Below are 18086 nucleotides of genomic sequence, written 5' to 3'. Positions count from 1 at the left end.
TAATGACCTCACTGAGGTCAGAGGCACTGGTTCTTCGTCTATACGTAAAAACATGGCTGCCTCCACTGTGCATAGGAGCCTGGTACGTTGTAAATCGAAAAAACACCTCCCAATAGTAGTTGTCGCACACTTTATCCATCACGTGTATGTTTTTTGCTGCTAAATTAACTTTACTTACGTGTAATTGGATACAAAACAAGCCCTTTAAGTTAGGAGGAGGGAAGTTGGAAGAGAAAAAAAAAACAATTGTACAATTTTTAAATTTTTAGGAAAAGGGGGTGTTTGTTTAGGTGCTATAGAGAGTGCAGACTATGAAAAAGAATATGGAGGAGAGAATGCCATTATGTTTTATTGTAGACATGAGGAAAAAGTAACTTTTTTAGCAGTAAATGGTGACGGAGACTGGAAGCCACAACCAATGGTAAGATTTCAACTCAATTCTGCTACAAACAATTTATATTCCTGAACTTATTTGTAAAATTAGGGCGATACTTTAAGCCAAGTACAAAGGAATAGTATGACGACTATAATGAGAGTTTGTGCAATTCTTTTATCAACTTCTTCATTGCATTTACAGTCAATCGATCTATTAGACCACAGCGATTTTCTCCTCTGTGCTGGAGCGCAGATTTTAATCTGCGGGAGATTTGATTGTAGACGATATATGTAGAGTGAATGCAACTTTCCAGGAGAAGTTACTGTCTACGGCACAGTGATCTGCACCGGTGTGCACACAGCGTAGGCATCTGTACATACCATAAGCACAACCAAGGGGGGAGAATGTCCGACAAAGTATTAACAAGGTGCATGGTTGCATTTACCCCCACAGTCCTGCAGAGTGTACCCTATGTAGCCTCGGACGCTGCAGGGGTCCAAGAAAATAAAACGATTACGGTTTTGGAGTTTACAAACGGTGATGCCAAGAGGGGTCATAACATCTCCCCTTGACAAAGGAAAAACAAACTCAAAAACATAAAAATATTCAACAAAATAATTTCAACAGCTATGTACAACCATCGCCAGCGTGAAGCTCCGGGTCACAAACCGCAAAAACGCATTTTTCCGTTCTGCTCTAAAACATCCGCTAGTCAACGTCTTCCATGTTACTGTACGACGGAGCCGGCTCTGTTGGGTGCTGGAAAAGATCCGATACGGCTCCTTCCGTCGCCTGGGAGGCTTCCTCGGAGTTTGAGTTTGGCCCGAAAGCCATTTGGCCGACTCCCTGGGAACAGATAGGAGAATCGGTTACACGAAACGACAGACACAGAGTTTACAGCATGTAACCAACGGTAAAACAGTTCTACAAAATCCAGCCAAGAGCTCACAACACGATACTCCTTTCCCTTGGCTTACAAGATAACACATTACAGGTTCAAGCTGGGTCTAGTTTCTAGGTGTAATTCAGTACCAACCATCAGATATTCATGAGGGGAAACCCATACATTTAGCTGGTTTACACTGCTGTATTTTGCCTGCTCCCTTAATACGGTACCTAGGGGGTGCACATGAAGCCAATGGTACATGCTTTGGAAACCTGAATATAGAAGTATATTTTCATAATGAAACTGGTTGCATGGATACAATTCTATTTAACAGATTGTTGGAATCTTAACCCGTGGCTTAAAGTTATCCACAAACACCAACCAAAGGATATCCGAAAGATAAGGATAACAAATATTAAGAAAAAAAAACCCAAAACATATGTTCTTTAGTTTTAGATACTTAAAGGGACACTAATTACAAACAGTGTCTGAGCTTAACACTAAGGAATGTGTGTCGGACAATCTTCTATCGTATTCCTGAGCAGATTTAGGGAGTCCCGCCTGCTACACCTCTTGCTTCACCTGTCCGTCATCTTATTTTCAGAGCCTGTCCCCGCGCTCTCTGATGTCGCGTCACCTCCTCAATCTATTGCATTTTGAGGGTTAGATTGACAGGAGTGTTGAGAGGATTAAAAGGAAAGATCAGGAAGAGAAAGCAAATAATGGAACTGAAAGACTCACTAGTACCATCATGGAAACAAGGTAAAGCCCCAATGAAACAATATTTTTATACATTTATTCCTCTACGTTAGATATATATTACAAGGAAAAGAAAAAAAAATATTATATAGCGTCTGCTATGTTTGAAAGCAATACAAGGAAAATACAGAGTGCCGATTACCCAAATTAACCTAAAGTCCACAAGATCACCGTCCAATAAGCTCTTCTTGTAGCAGACACCTTGTGGTGTTGAATAAATGGTTTGCAGCTAGACATATTTCCCGTCTGTGACTTCCCCCTTCACAATACCCCAGCTCCGTGGGCAAATATATTATCCATAGTTGTCCTGAACAGTTATTTGAGCTGGTCACTGGTTCCCAGAGAATGGACAGGCTACATACAGATAAATACAAAACGACAGTCTGCACAGGGCCCTTTAAAGACTGCACTACCCATAACTTTTAAATTGAATAAAGCCCGACTCTGTAGATTATGAGGGCAGTGGTGACAGGAACTAGCTAGTTTAAAGTAAAGTAGTGAAAAGTCTTAAATACTAAAGTAGGATTGTATTAAAGCAGCTTTCTAGTAATTTTCTATATAGGAGGAGATTAACCACATTGTTGATTTAGGCTCCTTACTCACTTGACGTAAAAATACATATTTACTAGTGGTCCCTAAGCACCCCATGCCCACTAACATTCATGTTTGCGGTCAGAGGTGTTTGCGTTGCAGTTCCCATTTTGGCAAATCACCCCCCTTTTACCAACAGATCTGCTCACTTTTATTTCTCCGAATCAGCAATGTAGGACAACGGCACATTTGACGCTCTAAACACGTCAACCTGCTATGCAATTCTATATGCCCTAGATTACAGACACTTTATTTATGTGCCTTTATAAATAAATGTACCCCAACATGTTCAGTGCAGAAATAAAACCACAAAACGGCTTGAATGCCTCACCCGTAAATCTGGAACGTTTCATAGTAAAAACTTTATTTAGATTAAACATTTCAAACAAAACAACCCACAAAAAAATAACATTCCTTAGCAGTTAAAAGAGGTTTCATAAAAATCTCAGAATATAAATATATGACAGTATATTAAAGTTATGGATGCATAGGTCATTTTGAAAGAGAATTTTTTTTTAGAAAGTACAAAAATACACAAACTAGTATTGCACAGATCTTAATGCCCGCGGGGATTAACAAGATTATTGCAAATGCTGTTTATTAACAATGCTGGGTCATGACGTATTATCCAAATCCATTAACCTTTTAAGGTTCCACAGAAGACCAGCATGAAAAGCATTGTAGATTGTTCTTAAAATGGACCTACATAAAGTGAAGGCAGCCATTCTGTGTACTGAACCACATTGTGCTTAAAGACTTATTAATGTCACTGGTTCCTAGTGAAATGCTGGGTGGATTCAGCCCATAAAACAGCTTACACCTAACGCCTCATTAAGTGTCATCCATTCCTACTGACTTCAAAGGCTGAAAATTAGTTTAGCCAACAAAATGGCTGCCGTCCCACCATGTGACAGGTCCACTTTATAATCCCCTTTGTGCACTAATGTCCTTATATATCCTAAACATGTATAATCATATACAAAGATAAATGCATCAAGCGACCACACGTGTTGCATATGAAACCGTTTCCATGATGAGAAGTGCAGGTTTAGCATGTACCACAGCAGTGCTGGCATCAACAACCACGAGCAACAGCTTCTATCTACTGGTTCATGTGCGAGGTCAGTCAGTAGCTAAAAGCATCATTATAAAAAAAATAAATTAAAACACGAAAACACTAGAAGAAATAAAAAAAATATTAAAATTATATATATATATATATATATATATATATATATATATATATATATATATATATATATATATATATATATGTGTTTATTCTAGTGTTTGTGTTTTCATTAATAAATATATATATATATATATATATATATATATATATATATATATAGAAAATGTATTTCTTTTTAGCATTAAAATTGATGTTTTACGACAGGTTCTGAACCTTTGCCTCAAGGTTTTGAGGATCTAACAGGACATACTGGTGAAATGATCCAACCGATAAGGCTAGAATTTAACTTACTCATAACAATTAAGTAATTGTGTGATTGACCTCTCAGTCTTGGTTGCAGTTTCCAATATCTAGATAAAAGCTGTAGCTTGCTGTCTGTCACCTGTACAGAATCTGCCGTGGCACGTGATAAACGTGAACTACATGACTTGTGTCCACTATAAACCGGTGGCATGGGATTGATGTACACCTTAACGTAATGTGGACAGTACATGCACATATAGTAACACATTCAGGAGAGAAAACCATCTGCACATGTTCTACCAACTTCTGGATTTGGGATCAAGCAGAGAGAAAATATAAAATAAAAATAAGTGTGAATTTCCTTAACCACCTTCAGACCACAGTGCATTTTTCAGCCATCCACATATTCATAACATGCTTAGTGCATTCATTAGGGATTTCACCAGATTATCGGACGGCAAATCCAAGTATTTAAAGAAAGGGAAAGAGATCAAAGCCTGGTTTATTTCTTAAAACCTTTCGAAAAGTGAAACATTTAAAAAGTTAAAATAAAACAGACCGGTTTTCCCAGACACATAAAAAGTAACGATATATAAAGAGTATATAAACTGTGTATGTGTTGTGTTACTCTCCAGCCTAGATTTATTTACGTATAGGGGATAAGCCTGGAGGACAAAGTAGTAAGAAAGCACAGGGGGTCAAGAGAACCACAACTCAAAGTTTAGTGGTTCGCGGAATTAAATACTCCCCACTCCTAAATACTTAATTAACGGATGACTACAAGCTTTCTGCAGCCCTGGTGTCACTATTTATTTTGCAATTTCTTTCTAGTAGGAATAAAGTTAAATATTTCGACTAGTTCCCGAAAAAAAAGCAAACCAACGCTAAGCTCTCACTTACAAACCAACTCCGGAGTTTGTCAATCAAGCAGGATTCAGATACTATGATCTTTTAGGACTAGATTGATATTAGTCAAAGTAGAGCTTAATATGTAAGCCTCAAACTCCAGTAATATTGCAGACCTAAACACCTAGCTAGGTAGAGAACCCACCAAAAGATGGATGGATACTCCCCAGTCACTATTTCCTTGAGCGAGAGGGAAAAGTTAGCAAATTAGTGATTGTTCGTATTACGTGCTCAACGTGCGTCTTAAAACCTAGTAAACGTTTTAATGCATATAAATAAAAAAAAAAAAAAAAAATGAAGTACACTCACTATCTGAGAAGCGTTCACTTGTGCCAACGCCGTTGTTGCCTACAGCGTTCACAAAAACAAATTTGCATAATATAATGAAATTGTGTGGGCGAGTTGTGTCTACGCTTTTAATACTGGTTAATTCCTTTTCTTTTCTTTAACGCCTGGCTGAACAAGCCTTTAGAAAGCAAAGGAGGATTTGTTTTAACCCATGAGGCCATTGACAACAAAGCTAGTTACGCCTCAAAACCATTGTAACCTTTATTTCTTGCTATAAAAACCCCCCAAAAAAACTGGGACTGTAGATTTTTACCACAGTTAATTGAATTAGATGTGGTAAAAATAGTTATATAGCCCAAGGAAGCATCTGCGCGGTACATAAACAGCTGCGATTTTGCAGTGACATTGTCTTAATGAATAGTTATTGCTATTTTTGGAAAAACAAAGCAGATTTCTAGGTATCGGAGGTGTGGCCATTTAGTTTGAAGAGTGGTTCCTGTTTGTCGTCACCTACACACATAGGGGGGCAGTTTTTTTTGGGACAACATTGTCTCAACTGGGCTATAAATTCATTAGGAGATGTCGCTAGCCCCGAATTCAGAATTGATTGATAAACTACTTTTTCATGAATGTCAGTTCAGCTTACAAAATGGCTGGATTCACTGTGTGAAAGGGACAAGTAAACTTAAACAAAATACCAATAGTGCAAACAATCACATTTATACACTTCAAAAGTAGGAAAATTTACGCTAAATTGTACCATGTTTCCTTTAAGCGCTTATATGTTAGGAATTCACCAAACTGAGGGTAAATAACATACAATGTAGACAGCCATTTTGTGGGCGGAACCACTATTAAGTCTAGTGATGTCACTAGTGTGGGTCACACAATGGCCTCCTCCATTGGCCAACCAGTACATTTTAACGACGGCTGTTCCGTGGTCATTAAAAACGAAAAAACAATTACATGCATTAAAATAAAGGGGTATAGAGGAACAGGGAACAAAAAGGTATTTCATTTCCTCACCTAACGAAGAAACCATTTAAAAAAGCATCTGCAACATGTTGCAAATGACCAAATTAATAACCTTCCAGATGAGGTAATGCCATTATGTAACTAGATCTTAACACTTACAAGCACGCTAGATTGCTAGGTAACTAACAAACACTCACCTTGGCATTGCCTATTAATCTGCTTGGCCATGATTTAAAGTGCACTGTGTTAGGAACAGACTTGGGCTAGCCTGTTATACTGCCACAAGACAGCGACATCCCACTTCTGACACCAACATCTCACATAAAATAGTTTATATTTACATTATACACCAATAAAACATAAGTTATATATAAAAGCTTGATAAGCAGCTAAATGCAAGTTTCCTCGGGTTCTGCTTATGCCCCAGTCAAACACTGGTAAGGAATGGCTTTCCCCCCCCTAAACACGCTCCAGCTCCTTTTTGTGGCAGAATAATAAACATAAGTAAAACATTTCAGAGCAAGAACCTTTGTTTTTCTATCGAACTAAGCTGAAAACTACACAAGGAACTTAAATAAACTGAAAAAGTTAATATTTTAACAGCAGCGGGATGTATGTTGGCGTTTCACTTCTAAAATATTAATTATTATTCTGGTGGAAGGAATAGCAATGACTATATATCTTCTCTTGTTATTTCAGTATATCTGACATATATAGTTGGATACATAGTTTTAATAAAATATTCTGTGTTGCAGGGTCCTCTTGTTTGAAACTACATCTATGTGAAACAAAACTCTCGGACAAAGTTTTGAGGCTGCCTCTCCAGATAAGCATTGACATTCAGTACAAATTATTGCAGTTATACAGTAACATTGAAAGGCCAGCGACAGGAACTGGTAACCCTGTGTCCTGAGACAATGAAGACAATGGCTGTACCCAATATCATTACGGTAGGTCTACCTCCCTTGCGACTGGTACATAAAGGGATAAAAAACGTTCAAGAAGAAGGCAACAATCGCTGCCATGGTGCCAAGCACAAAATAACGGATGCGGGCTTCGTCGGCGTACTCCGGGAGCTGGAGGTCTGTGGGGTCACGGGTGGAGGGGGATCTGTGGCTTCGTCTTACGTCCAGGTGGTGCTGTAGCTCCTCTTCTTCGGCCTCCAGTGCCTGCCATATCAGAGAAGCCTGCGGTGTGTGGAAACCTGTGTCAGAGCTGGGGGGACGACATATAGTAGCACAAAGCTGCTAGACATACAACATCTATGTAGCACCATCTGCCAAGCACAGACACTGAATATCATGGCATGTAACAACTATCTATACGAATGCTTAGTAAGAGCTTATTACACTGCAAGGTCAGTTTGGAACATCTCATTTCCCCTATTCCTTTACTGGTATAGCTTGCAACTGTACAGGTTCCCCCGTCCTCGACAGACTCAGTGTGGAAGACCCCAAATTCCCACCCCCTACAGACGCAGCAAGGAACACCCCAAGTGCTCCAACCCTAACTCCTACAAGCCCAGAGTGGAACACCCCCAACTCCCCCATCTTCTACAGGCCAAGAGTGGAACAGCCCCAACTCCCCCATCTTCTACAGGCCAAGAGTGGGACACCCCCAACTCCCCCATCTTCTACAGGCCAAGAGTGGGACACCCCCAACTCCCCCATCTTCTACAGGCCAAGAGTGGGACACCCCCAACTCCCCCATCTTCTACAGGCCAAGAGTGGACCACCCCCAGCTCCCCATCTTCTACAGGCCAAGAGTGGACCACCCCCAGCTCCCCATCTTCTACAGGCCAAGAGTGGACCACCCCCAACTCCCCCATCTTCTACAGGCCAAGAGTGGACCACCCCCAACTCCCCATCTTCTAGAGGCCAAGAGTGGACCACCCCCAACTCCCCCATCTTCTAGAGGCCAAGAGTGGAACACCCTCAACTCCCCCATCTTCTACAGGCCAAGAGTGGAACACCCCCAACTCCCCCATCTTCTACAGGCCAAGAGTGGAACACCCCCAACTCCCCCATTTTCTACAGGCCAAGAGTGGAACACCCCCAACGCCCCCATCTTCTACAGGCCAAGAGTGGAACACCCCCAACTCCCCATCTTCTAGAGGCCAAGAGTGGACCACCCCCAACTCCCCCATCTTCTAGAGGCCAAGAGTGGAACACCCTCAACTCCCCCATCTTCTACAGGCCAAGAGTGGAACACCCCCAACTCCCCCATCTTCTACAGGCCAAGAGTGGAACACCCCCAACTCCCCCATCTTCTACAGGCCAAGAGTGGAACACCCCCAACGCCCCCATCTTCTACAGGCCAAGAGTGGAACACCCCCAACGCCCCCATCTTCTACAGGCCAAGAGTGGAACACCCCCAACGCCCCCATCTTCTACAGGCCAAGAGTGGAACACCCCCAACGCCCCCATCTTCTACAGGCCAAGAGTGGAACACCCATCTCCTACAGAACCATAGTGGAATATTCCAGATTCTACAGTCCCAAAGTGAAATACCCCCATATCCTAGAGACCCCAGGGTACACTCCAATAGACCAATTTGGAACCAAAGATCCACATACAATAACAGGATTTTTCTATGTCAATCTATATACCTAACTATTTGTATCATACATCCACCAATCCCTTCCTTATTAAAGGACCACTAAGCTCATTGTGTGAGCTATGACAAATGTGAAAATACTTTGCTTATATATTGCATCATTTTATATCTACACTTTTACAAGCACTATATCACCAAGAGCCAGCCATTTAATTTGCCCACTTAAAACGCAGGGAGAGGGAGTCACAACTTCATCGGAGATATCTCTAGCTCAGCTCATGAAACTCTTTTAAAAACACCTTTTAGTTTAGGTTTCCTTTGTCCATTGCTTTTTGAATTCAAAGAACGAGAGGTCATCAATCTTAAATGTCATTACGCTATGGAAACATATACAGACACACTTAGCATTCACAAATATACATCTTCAAATTGGCTCTAATGGTGTTTTAGAGTTATCGCCCCCCACCGACGCCTGGGTGGCTCAGTAAACTATGCCCTGCCGCTGAGATAACACCCTAACAGCGCCGTGCCTGTTGAATAACAGACTTTGTCTCCTCAGCTCAAGGTCAATACTGTCTACATGTCATATTCCCATATACCCAGCGAACGAACACAGTCCTGCCATTTCCTGTTAACCCTAAGATATGCTTTGACAGCTGTGGTGAATCCACAAAAACACAAAAAGGTCCTTAATATCTCCCATTATCATCTGAGAATTTATTGCCAATGAAAATAGCCTTCTGTTTTGAGTGGCTTTAAAAATAAAGAGAAACGGAGATCTACGTATTGGTTCTTAAATCTAATTTTTGCTGTAGCTGAAACCAATTTAAAAGAAAAAGAAAAAAAAAAAAAGACTTAAGTAGTTAGTGCCACACAAGCATTTCAGAAACAATCAGACAATGCCACAACCATGTTAGGAGACATTCAGCTTTCAATAGGAAACACTGACAACCATTAAAGGGGTTTCCCTCTTTTTTTAAAAAAAGACAACAGATTTCTCCCTTACCAATAATCGTACTCAGCGGTTCAGACTTAATCAAATTAATTCTAAGCCCAGGAAACCCATATAGCACCAAGAATGCTGCATGTGTGAACTTTAATACAAATAGAATGTTCTGTGACATATTGCTGATGAATAGTGCAGAGGACACATTGTCTTGTTTGCAGTATGAGGTCTAACAGAGGGACAAGCACATCTAATTATACCAGAGCAAAGACCAACTGTTGTAGACTCCCCTCTCCCATAGACTTGTCTCAGGTGATTCCTAATTTTTTTATAACGTTTGGGGTGCAAACAGTTTGTAAAATGCATAGCAATAATTATTTTTAAAATATAAGCTATGATTGAATCAAGACTAGTGTAAGGACTTGGCCATATTAGGCTGACACTGGTAGAATTCCAAAAAAAAGTAAAGAAACCTCCTACGTTTAAAATTCTAAAATACATACATCACCCAGGCCTTATCGAAATGCCCTAACCTTAAATAAATGGTACACAGGCATCATAACCATGTAACAGATTGCTGTAAGGTGATGACAATATAAGGTGGCAGTTGTACACGTCCAACAGAATCGCTGATGCGCAGATTCCGGATATTAAAAAAAAGTGGATGTTCAAAATTGAGCGAGCGCAAACTTCAATAAAAGAAAATAAAAATAAATAATAGACAAGATGATCCTCCCAGCTTTGCATACCACATAAAAATGGCATTAAAATGGGATATTGCTGCAAAAAATAAGCTATTTGCACATATGTTAAAAAAACAAATAAAACCATAGACTTGTAACTACTTCCCTAACTTCCTGGCAGCATCTTACAAATGTAAGACCGGCAACACTGTCACAAATGCCATTTTGGAAATAGTGGTGTGTTCATTTTGCAACTCTGAAAATCCCTCCAGGTATACTGGCATTAAGCGAGGGGAATGGGGCTAATACTCCGTATTGTCACTATAAAACCCTTTAATTTCCTGCAGCGAGATAAATAGTATACAGGATTCCGCATACAAGTGGAAATAAGTCAGGGATCAGATGACCATCATTATAAAACTCAACTGACATTTTGCAATTGCAGACCCTAAAATTCAAGCTAAACAACAAACTAATACCATGATTTGGTTATGTAGGGTCCAACTAGTGAGCTCAGGGTTAACAGATAAGGCTTTCTACACAATATCCCATTTAAGTCACTGTTATCCAAGATACAGCAGAGTTACTTTAAACATCCCTAAAGTCATACAGTGTAACAAAGGTCAATTCAGTTGGGGGAAAAAAAAAAGTTATTGCCATGCGTTAGATTTGTCCTATTTTCACTGTAATACAAAGTGTGTATTCTCACATATTCTTGGCAGCAGCTATTGAAAATGCCTTATACTGATATATCATCAACACTGAGCCCTAACATGCACACAACATAATAAAACAATTCACAACAACTACTAAGCACTGTGGGGTCGTCACGTTCTTTCCTACAGTCTGTAGCCGGGTTTGCAGAGGTTGTTATGACCGTGCTGATTGGATGAGCCTTGCCATCAAGATTACCCAATGTGGTTGTGAAGACAAAACAGAAGGCTAGTTTAATTTGAGAATATTCAAGGTGCAGGTGCCTGGATAATGGCTCAATCAGGACCATCTCGGGGAACAATAACTCGATAACCGTAGAGGTGCCCTGGAAAAGGCTTTACCAGTCGTGTGTGAGGGAGCTGATCTGCGTTAAGTGAACAGCCATGTACACAACAATCCTGTGTCAAGAAACAACTGCAAATGTTTTTCTTTTGCAGTAATACAGGCGTAATTGTGGATACTTTCGTCTTTTCGGTATGTGAGCAGAGTTAAACTGCACTGAAAGGGGCTATATAATTACACAGGTTTCAAATTCAAGAGTGTTACACACATTGACTGGAGTACTACTAAACGCATTAAAGCCTTTTTTGATGTATTTTCCATGTACTGATCCTCGCGCATTGAAACCTCTCTAAACCTGTTTACATCCGGCCATCGCACACCTGGAAAGTTATTACAATACGCGCAATGTGGACACTGTTGTATTTTAGCAATCAATGGAAACTGTTTGACACAAGTGTCCAGACTCTATCTCTGTACCTGGGAGGCTTCTGTAACTAACGCTGAAACCCACTATTTATCAGTCCGCTTAGTGGAAGGCAATGTTTGGGCAAAATGAGCACTAGCAGGAGAGCAATTATATTTTACAACACAAATAGTTTGAACCGTCCACCCTCTAATTAGGGGCACTACTAATGATGCAACCAGAAGGGAAGTTGCTCCTCTATACAGCAAGCTGAGCTGTGCATAGACAGAATCTGAACATTAACCAGAATGGATGACTGTACCGTACACTATCTGCCTCTTACCTGACTAGCAGCCCCGTCGGTAGACGCTCCCGTGTCCGTTCTGTGATCACCTGGGTGTCCCCGCGATGGTCTCTCCACAGGAGAATTCCGCCGTCGATAAAAGAGAACATAGGCGTATCGCGTCACCACTTGGCTCTCGTCTACTGTGGTCACCGTGCTGTCGTCAAACAACCGCCAGCCTAAATAAAAGCAGCACGTTAGAGACGGTTATACTGCAAGCCACAGCGCCAGTAAAAAGGTAGCTGCGTAGTGGGCGGAACCAATTCAGTAAACGGCAACCTATCCATATAAGGCCAAAAAAATGGCCGACAGTGGCAGCCGACCAATCAGCTGCAAGCGTCACCAGCAGCATGAGAAGGTACCATTGCTATGGATTGGGTGGTGAGAATTTCTCAAACTACATCTATCTAGCTAGAGGGCGATAAGAGTCTGACTTTAAAATTAAAGGCATTAGCTATTGAATAGCAATCAAATACATTGAAAATAGAAGTGATGTTTTTACCAACATTTGAAAGCAAACAGCGAACTTTTAGAAGTTTTGCACAAATTAAATTACAGATATGAACAGTCGAATGTATATTATTAGAGCACAGTATTATGACAATAGTATTGGAACTTCTAACAACTATATTTTTTTGGACTCGCATTCAGAACTTTCCCGTTATTAGAAAACAAAACGTTACTTACCCACGTCATTTCGCTGGCTGTTTTTATCATTAGGGAGTCTGGCGTAAGCCGTGTAGTGTCCTCCAATCATGCCCCCGTAATGGTTGATGACGGCATAGAGGTCATAGATCGGTCTCTGGTGGTCCTCTTTCTGTCCAATGCAGAACGTGGTGAGGTCCAGCCCCCTGTAAAGTCGTTACACAGAAGGTTAAAGAACGTACAACACACTAGTACAGAACCACATTGTAACCAAATATCCCATCTGTTTCCATTGATCAACTCTCCAGGAATAACAGTCTAGTTTATAATGTTACCACCTGTGCTATACTACTAATTTATTGAATAGATAATGAATTCAGGAGACTGAAAGAATTACTGACTGTTCTCCGGCTAAACGTGACTATAGAGCCGCGGATCCTCCACCTTGGCCCAAATAAGCCCAACATTGTCACATGTGAAATTCTGAAATCTCTGTGTATTGAAATATAAATATGTGACACGGCAGCAGGTAACTACCAGGAAGTAGTACCCATTTATATAATCGGGTGGCTCAGTCTGCCCTCCGACCCACCGGATCTGCAGGTACGGCCACCTTCAGGGTCGTCAGAATTGCACATAGGACGGTAATGACAACGGAAGTACCTGCTCATCCACAAATCGTGACGTTTCAAAATTTAAGCCGCTGCTTTTCAAAACACCATTTAAAGTGAACTGAAGAACATGACCTGCATTTATAAAAGGTGAACGAATGAATGATGGTGGTTAGATATAAGAGAAGCGATTGGCTTGTTTTGAGATTCTAACAAAGTCTATATTGATTCATGTTCTATCCAAACCGGCTGAATAAAAATTGCTGATTGGACAAAAAAAAAAAAAAAAAAATCAGATCAAGATTTAATTCTTGGCCAATGTTCCCATCTCGGTGTTTAACAGCGCACTGTTTGGTAAAAAGAGGTTGTGTAAAATCAGAATCTCTGTCTTCTCTCAGTTACACATACCTATTGTTACATTCCTACAATCAAATCTGTATTATTTTGGAACTGCCCAGTCTCACGGCTGTCACTGTTAGATGAGAGAGCGAGGCTGGTGGACATTATGAAGCAGATGACAAGCTCCTTACCTGACTGGAAAGTCCACCAGGTCATTGATTTTGTCTCTCCAGATGAAAGTGCGGAAAGAGAAGCGTTTCAGCTGGATGATCAGGATGTTTGGGAGCCGCCACAGCATGAGCTGTTTTGATGCCTCCCTGTGCTGGTTACATTTGGGGCAATACCTTGGGGGAAAGAGACAGAAAATCCAGTGAATAATTGTATCAGGCTTCACAGAGGCCGATGTCGTACTATAATATAACATCAAGGCTCGCTCTCAGACTGCACTGCCAGACGCGGATCAAAACACTGAATAGTAAGCACTTATCGAGCGGCGGACGTTAGTTATCGGATCTCTACGTTGCTCTCACCAGGCTTCTTCCGGGGCCAGGACCTCAGGTTTGGTAAAGAGGTTAAGACACTGCTCCAGGGTGAAGAGGCCGACCCTGGCCGCCTCGCTCGCAGACCCCAGGTCCTCATCACACTCCAGATCTTTCGACTCAACCAACACAAACTCCTTCATCCGCTCGTTGTTCTTCCAGACCAGAGCAAGTGAGCAGTCATCCGTCAGGTCCAGCGCGGTGTCGCCTGTGGCGTGCAGGGGAAGGGTTAATACAGAGCTCCCCCTTCATATCACCCACCCTCACTTATCACCAGGTACATATTGTCAACCGTTTATAACGCCACCCTCCCTAGAATGCCAGTCTCTGCTTGTGTATAAAGGCAAAAATACAAAAAGCACAATAGATGTACATGGAAATACCTAGCTGCCATTTTTCTGTAGTGTTACTTTAGAAAAGGAAGCAATATATCACTAAATTAACAAGCGGTCTGTACGGAAGGTTTTATACAGACATTTTGTGGCCATTTCTATTGCAGTGTTGAGTTGCGTTGTGAAAGTTCTAATTTTCTAAATAACTGGTCAGCGACAATCCGGTCTAGATTTGTGAACAGTCTAAATCAGACTGTCTACAGGTTCTGTCTACTCCTGCTCTTAACATACCTCACATAGAAGAAAAGGCAAACAGATTAACCCCACACATTTCACTGAAAAGGTCCTAAACAGAGCCTATTGTAAAAAGTACAGCTTGTGCATAGATCAAGAATGGTTCACATATCAAGTGACTATTAAACTGTATTGAACCCACTTACAGCAGCCAAACAGAACTACGTTAACATTAAATGCTGCCTGTTTCCTTAGGCTCTAAAGTTTGGGGTCACTCTTAAAATTCCCTAGAAAAATACCATGTATAGTCTTATTTGTGTCTCAAACCAAGAATATCACAAACTAACAACTACCTACACATTTAAAGAGCAAACACAAATAAACAATGGGAATCGACAAAAAAAGTAGCTAGGAACAAAGTGTAGTATGAAAATATTTACCAGACTAAAACGAATACACCAAAAAGATTCTGTGAAAATGCGATTACTCCCAGAACAAGCAGCACAAGCTGCTGGGGAGAATTAAACGTATGTTGATTAATACTTTTAAGAGGATTTATATCATTAGCATATTAGACAAAATAAACAAAATACTAATACAGTTAAAAAGGGTTTGGGTTTTTTATGTGAAACAGATGAAATGCAATAATAAAATGAGTTCCATTAATAACCAATGTGTCAGTACACTGTGAATTCATAGGTGTCGTTGTATCCTAATATAGTCCATTGACCACAGACAACTATCGGTAGTGTCATGGCTGCACAGTTCTGTTCTATGCCTACTGTCCAACCCTCTGGTGGTACGGCCAATACCCCATGCTGGGCAGCTTCCCCCAACTACCCACATGAGAAACTGAGGGCTCGTTTTCCATCAAGATAAAATAAGCAATTGTGTCAGACAGCTGAAGAAACAGAACAGTATCCAGGTCCCACTTGTATTTCATCCTTGTGTATCTAGGCCACAGACAACAAGACAAACCTTTATCGTCCAGTTTCATCTCTCTTCCAGAGGAGTCGATGTGATTGATGTAGAACAGGGCAGCGTGGGAACTGGAGGACTCCGGCTGCTGGTAACCGGGGACAGCGGCTAAAAACGAGCGAAGCATTTAATTAGTGTCTAAAACGTTTAAACTTTCATCTTAAATAGAACCTGGCACAGGGTATTTGGAGGTAATCTTGTTGCTTTAGCAAAAAATGTGTTTCCAGGTGCAGTTTGCCCAAGAGTGTGTTTACTCTAGCGTGGTTTTATGTGCTGAGCCCCAGGAGAGGTTCACCCAGAGCGCTGGGCATAGAGGGAGCCGATCCCAGAGACAGCACAGGGCAGATGGACAGCTCTGGATGTAGAGAGCTCCTCTAAACCATACAGCGCTCCTGGAAGCCTGCCTGGAGCCTGCCACATAAAGAGTGAGCTGCATTTACTGCTCTCTCCAAGGTAACTGGGTATACTGCCTGGTTTTCATTAGTCTTCTTGTTTTGTTACGGTGCCTTGTTTGTAACATTTATTTGGTGCCTGCAGTGGCCCGTGGCATTTGCCGACTACAGACAGCATATGACTGACAGATCTACAATTGACAGTGGTAGAAAAAGATGTGAAAGTTGGATATACAGAAAACATTTACATGGGTGCATTTGACATCACAATGTTCCTGAATCACTGACAAGAGGCTCACTACTGCTGTGCTGCTGGGGACCCTGCTCTTTCCACTATATAACTCTCAGTCTGTGGCTTCCTGCTGCCTCCATTCCCCTCCTCACATCATGTCACTGTCACATGCAGCCCTGTCCTCACTAACACATCACTCATCTCCTGATATACTCTGTGCTGCTGGGGACCCTGCTCCTTCCACGATATAACTCTCAGTCTGTGGCTTCCTGCTGCCTCCATTCCCCTCCTCACATCATGTCACTGTCACATGCAGCCCTGTCCTCACTAACACATCACTCATCTCCTGATATACTCTGTGCTGCTGGGGACCCTGCTCCTTCTACTATATAACTCTCAGTCTGTGGCTTCCTGCTGCCTCCATTCCCCTCCTCCCATCATGTCACTGCCCCTGTCACATGCAGTCCTGACCTCAGTTGGACAGGACACTGCCTACACCAGCACACACATCTGCTAAAATAATCTGTGCTGCTGTGGCCATTCTGATGATCTGAACGGCTTACATGATGCTTTACCCAACTTATAATTAGCAAACCAAGTAAGCGATACGGTGCTGTATAGCTGAAAGAATACTATGGAAATGAAACGGTTTTTATCTGATTGTCTGGTTTAAGTGTAAAAGTTTTTAAATAAAAAATAAAAAAATACAGTCTCAACGGGACTATTCTGAGACTAGGTTAGGTAGGACAGACTTTGGCAGATATATGGAAGCTTCCAGTGAGCAACTTCTGTATTGTGTGTCAATGTAAACGGTGCCGCTATATCATGCAAGGTAATGTACAAGTGCAATTAACCTGGCAACATAAAATATTGCGTTTCCAGTTTGGCATCGCTTTTATGCCATCTCCTCAAAATGGCCAATCTACCCTGTGAAGACACTAACACTATATCAGGACACTGATCATTATACAGATAATATATACCTTCAGGCTTGACCGATTTTTCATAGGTTGTTTCTTTTTCTCCCCCTGAACAAAACTCCCTGATGGTATCTGTGGATTGCTCAGAGAAACCCGAGTCCGTGCTGACCACCGAGTGCCGGTCAGCGCAGCTCTTTCCCCGAACACTGGCGTCTCCGGCCTCCGGCTGCAGCGAGTGACACTGAGAAGGCTGCTGAACGGTGTGAGAGTCTCTGTCGTCCCCAAAAGCTTCCCCTGAAACCGTGCAGCTGGCCTGGGACGTGGAATCCGGCTTCTCTGGATTTAGTGGTTGAGGCGGCTGGTGGTCAGGGGACACCCTCCCAGGGAGAAATGGAGGCTGGAAAACATTGACTGAATACCTAGAGGAAGAGACAAACATGCTTTAATAAGACAGAAGAACACCGCCATGTCCAGTGTGACCTGCAGTGACTACGGCTCGTTAAACGACAGCATAATTATTCTTTATGTCTTTAATAAGTGGCTATATGGTCCAGGACCTCTAACACCACATTAACAACAGTTTATGCACTAAACGTTTGCTTTCACAAAAGCTGCATAAGCACGCATCACGAAAGGCAAGATGTCCACAATCATTACAATGTATCATACCCCTTACACACGTTATATAAAGGTCCGCTGCTAGCCCCAACCTAGTGAAGCA

At 41.6% G+C, this 18086-nt stretch overlaps 1 protein-coding gene across 6 annotated transcripts in view; it reads right to left on the bottom strand.

Annotated features, from left to right (window-relative positions):
• Positions 1-324: 324 nt before the first annotated feature.
• The window catches only part of USP19 (ubiquitin specific peptidase 19), a 52826-nt gene continuing 35064 nt past the window's right edge, over positions 325-18086 (bottom strand). For 4 of the 6 annotated variants that reach the window (XM_075183556.1, XM_075183555.1, XM_075183559.1 and 1 more), the window contains exons 20-26: positions 17429-17784; positions 15822-15929; positions 14269-14485; positions 13930-14082; positions 12831-12994; positions 12144-12322; positions 3976-7403 (exon numbers count right to left, since the gene is read on the bottom strand). In XM_075183556.1, the coding sequence (XP_075039657.1) occupies positions 7173-7403; positions 12144-12322; positions 12831-12994; positions 13930-14082; positions 14269-14485; positions 15822-15929; positions 17429-17784 (1408 nt within the window). In that variant the 3' untranslated portion in view covers positions 3976-7172. Of the gene's footprint in view, positions 1223-3975; positions 7404-12143; positions 12323-12830; positions 12995-13929; positions 14083-14268; positions 14486-15821; positions 15930-17428; positions 17785-18086 lie in introns of those variants that run through there. The other 2 variants (XM_075183560.1, XM_075183561.1) reach the window with 1 other exon arrangement.

The sequence above is a fragment of the Mixophyes fleayi genome, chromosome 8, assembly GCF_038048845.1.
Source record: "Mixophyes fleayi isolate aMixFle1 chromosome 8, aMixFle1.hap1, whole genome shotgun sequence".
In the NCBI taxonomy this organism is placed as follows: domain Eukaryota; kingdom Metazoa; phylum Chordata; class Amphibia; order Anura; family Limnodynastidae; genus Mixophyes; species Mixophyes fleayi.
Note: the sequence above shows the minus strand (reverse complement) of the source record. Positions and strands in the feature narration are given on the sequence as shown.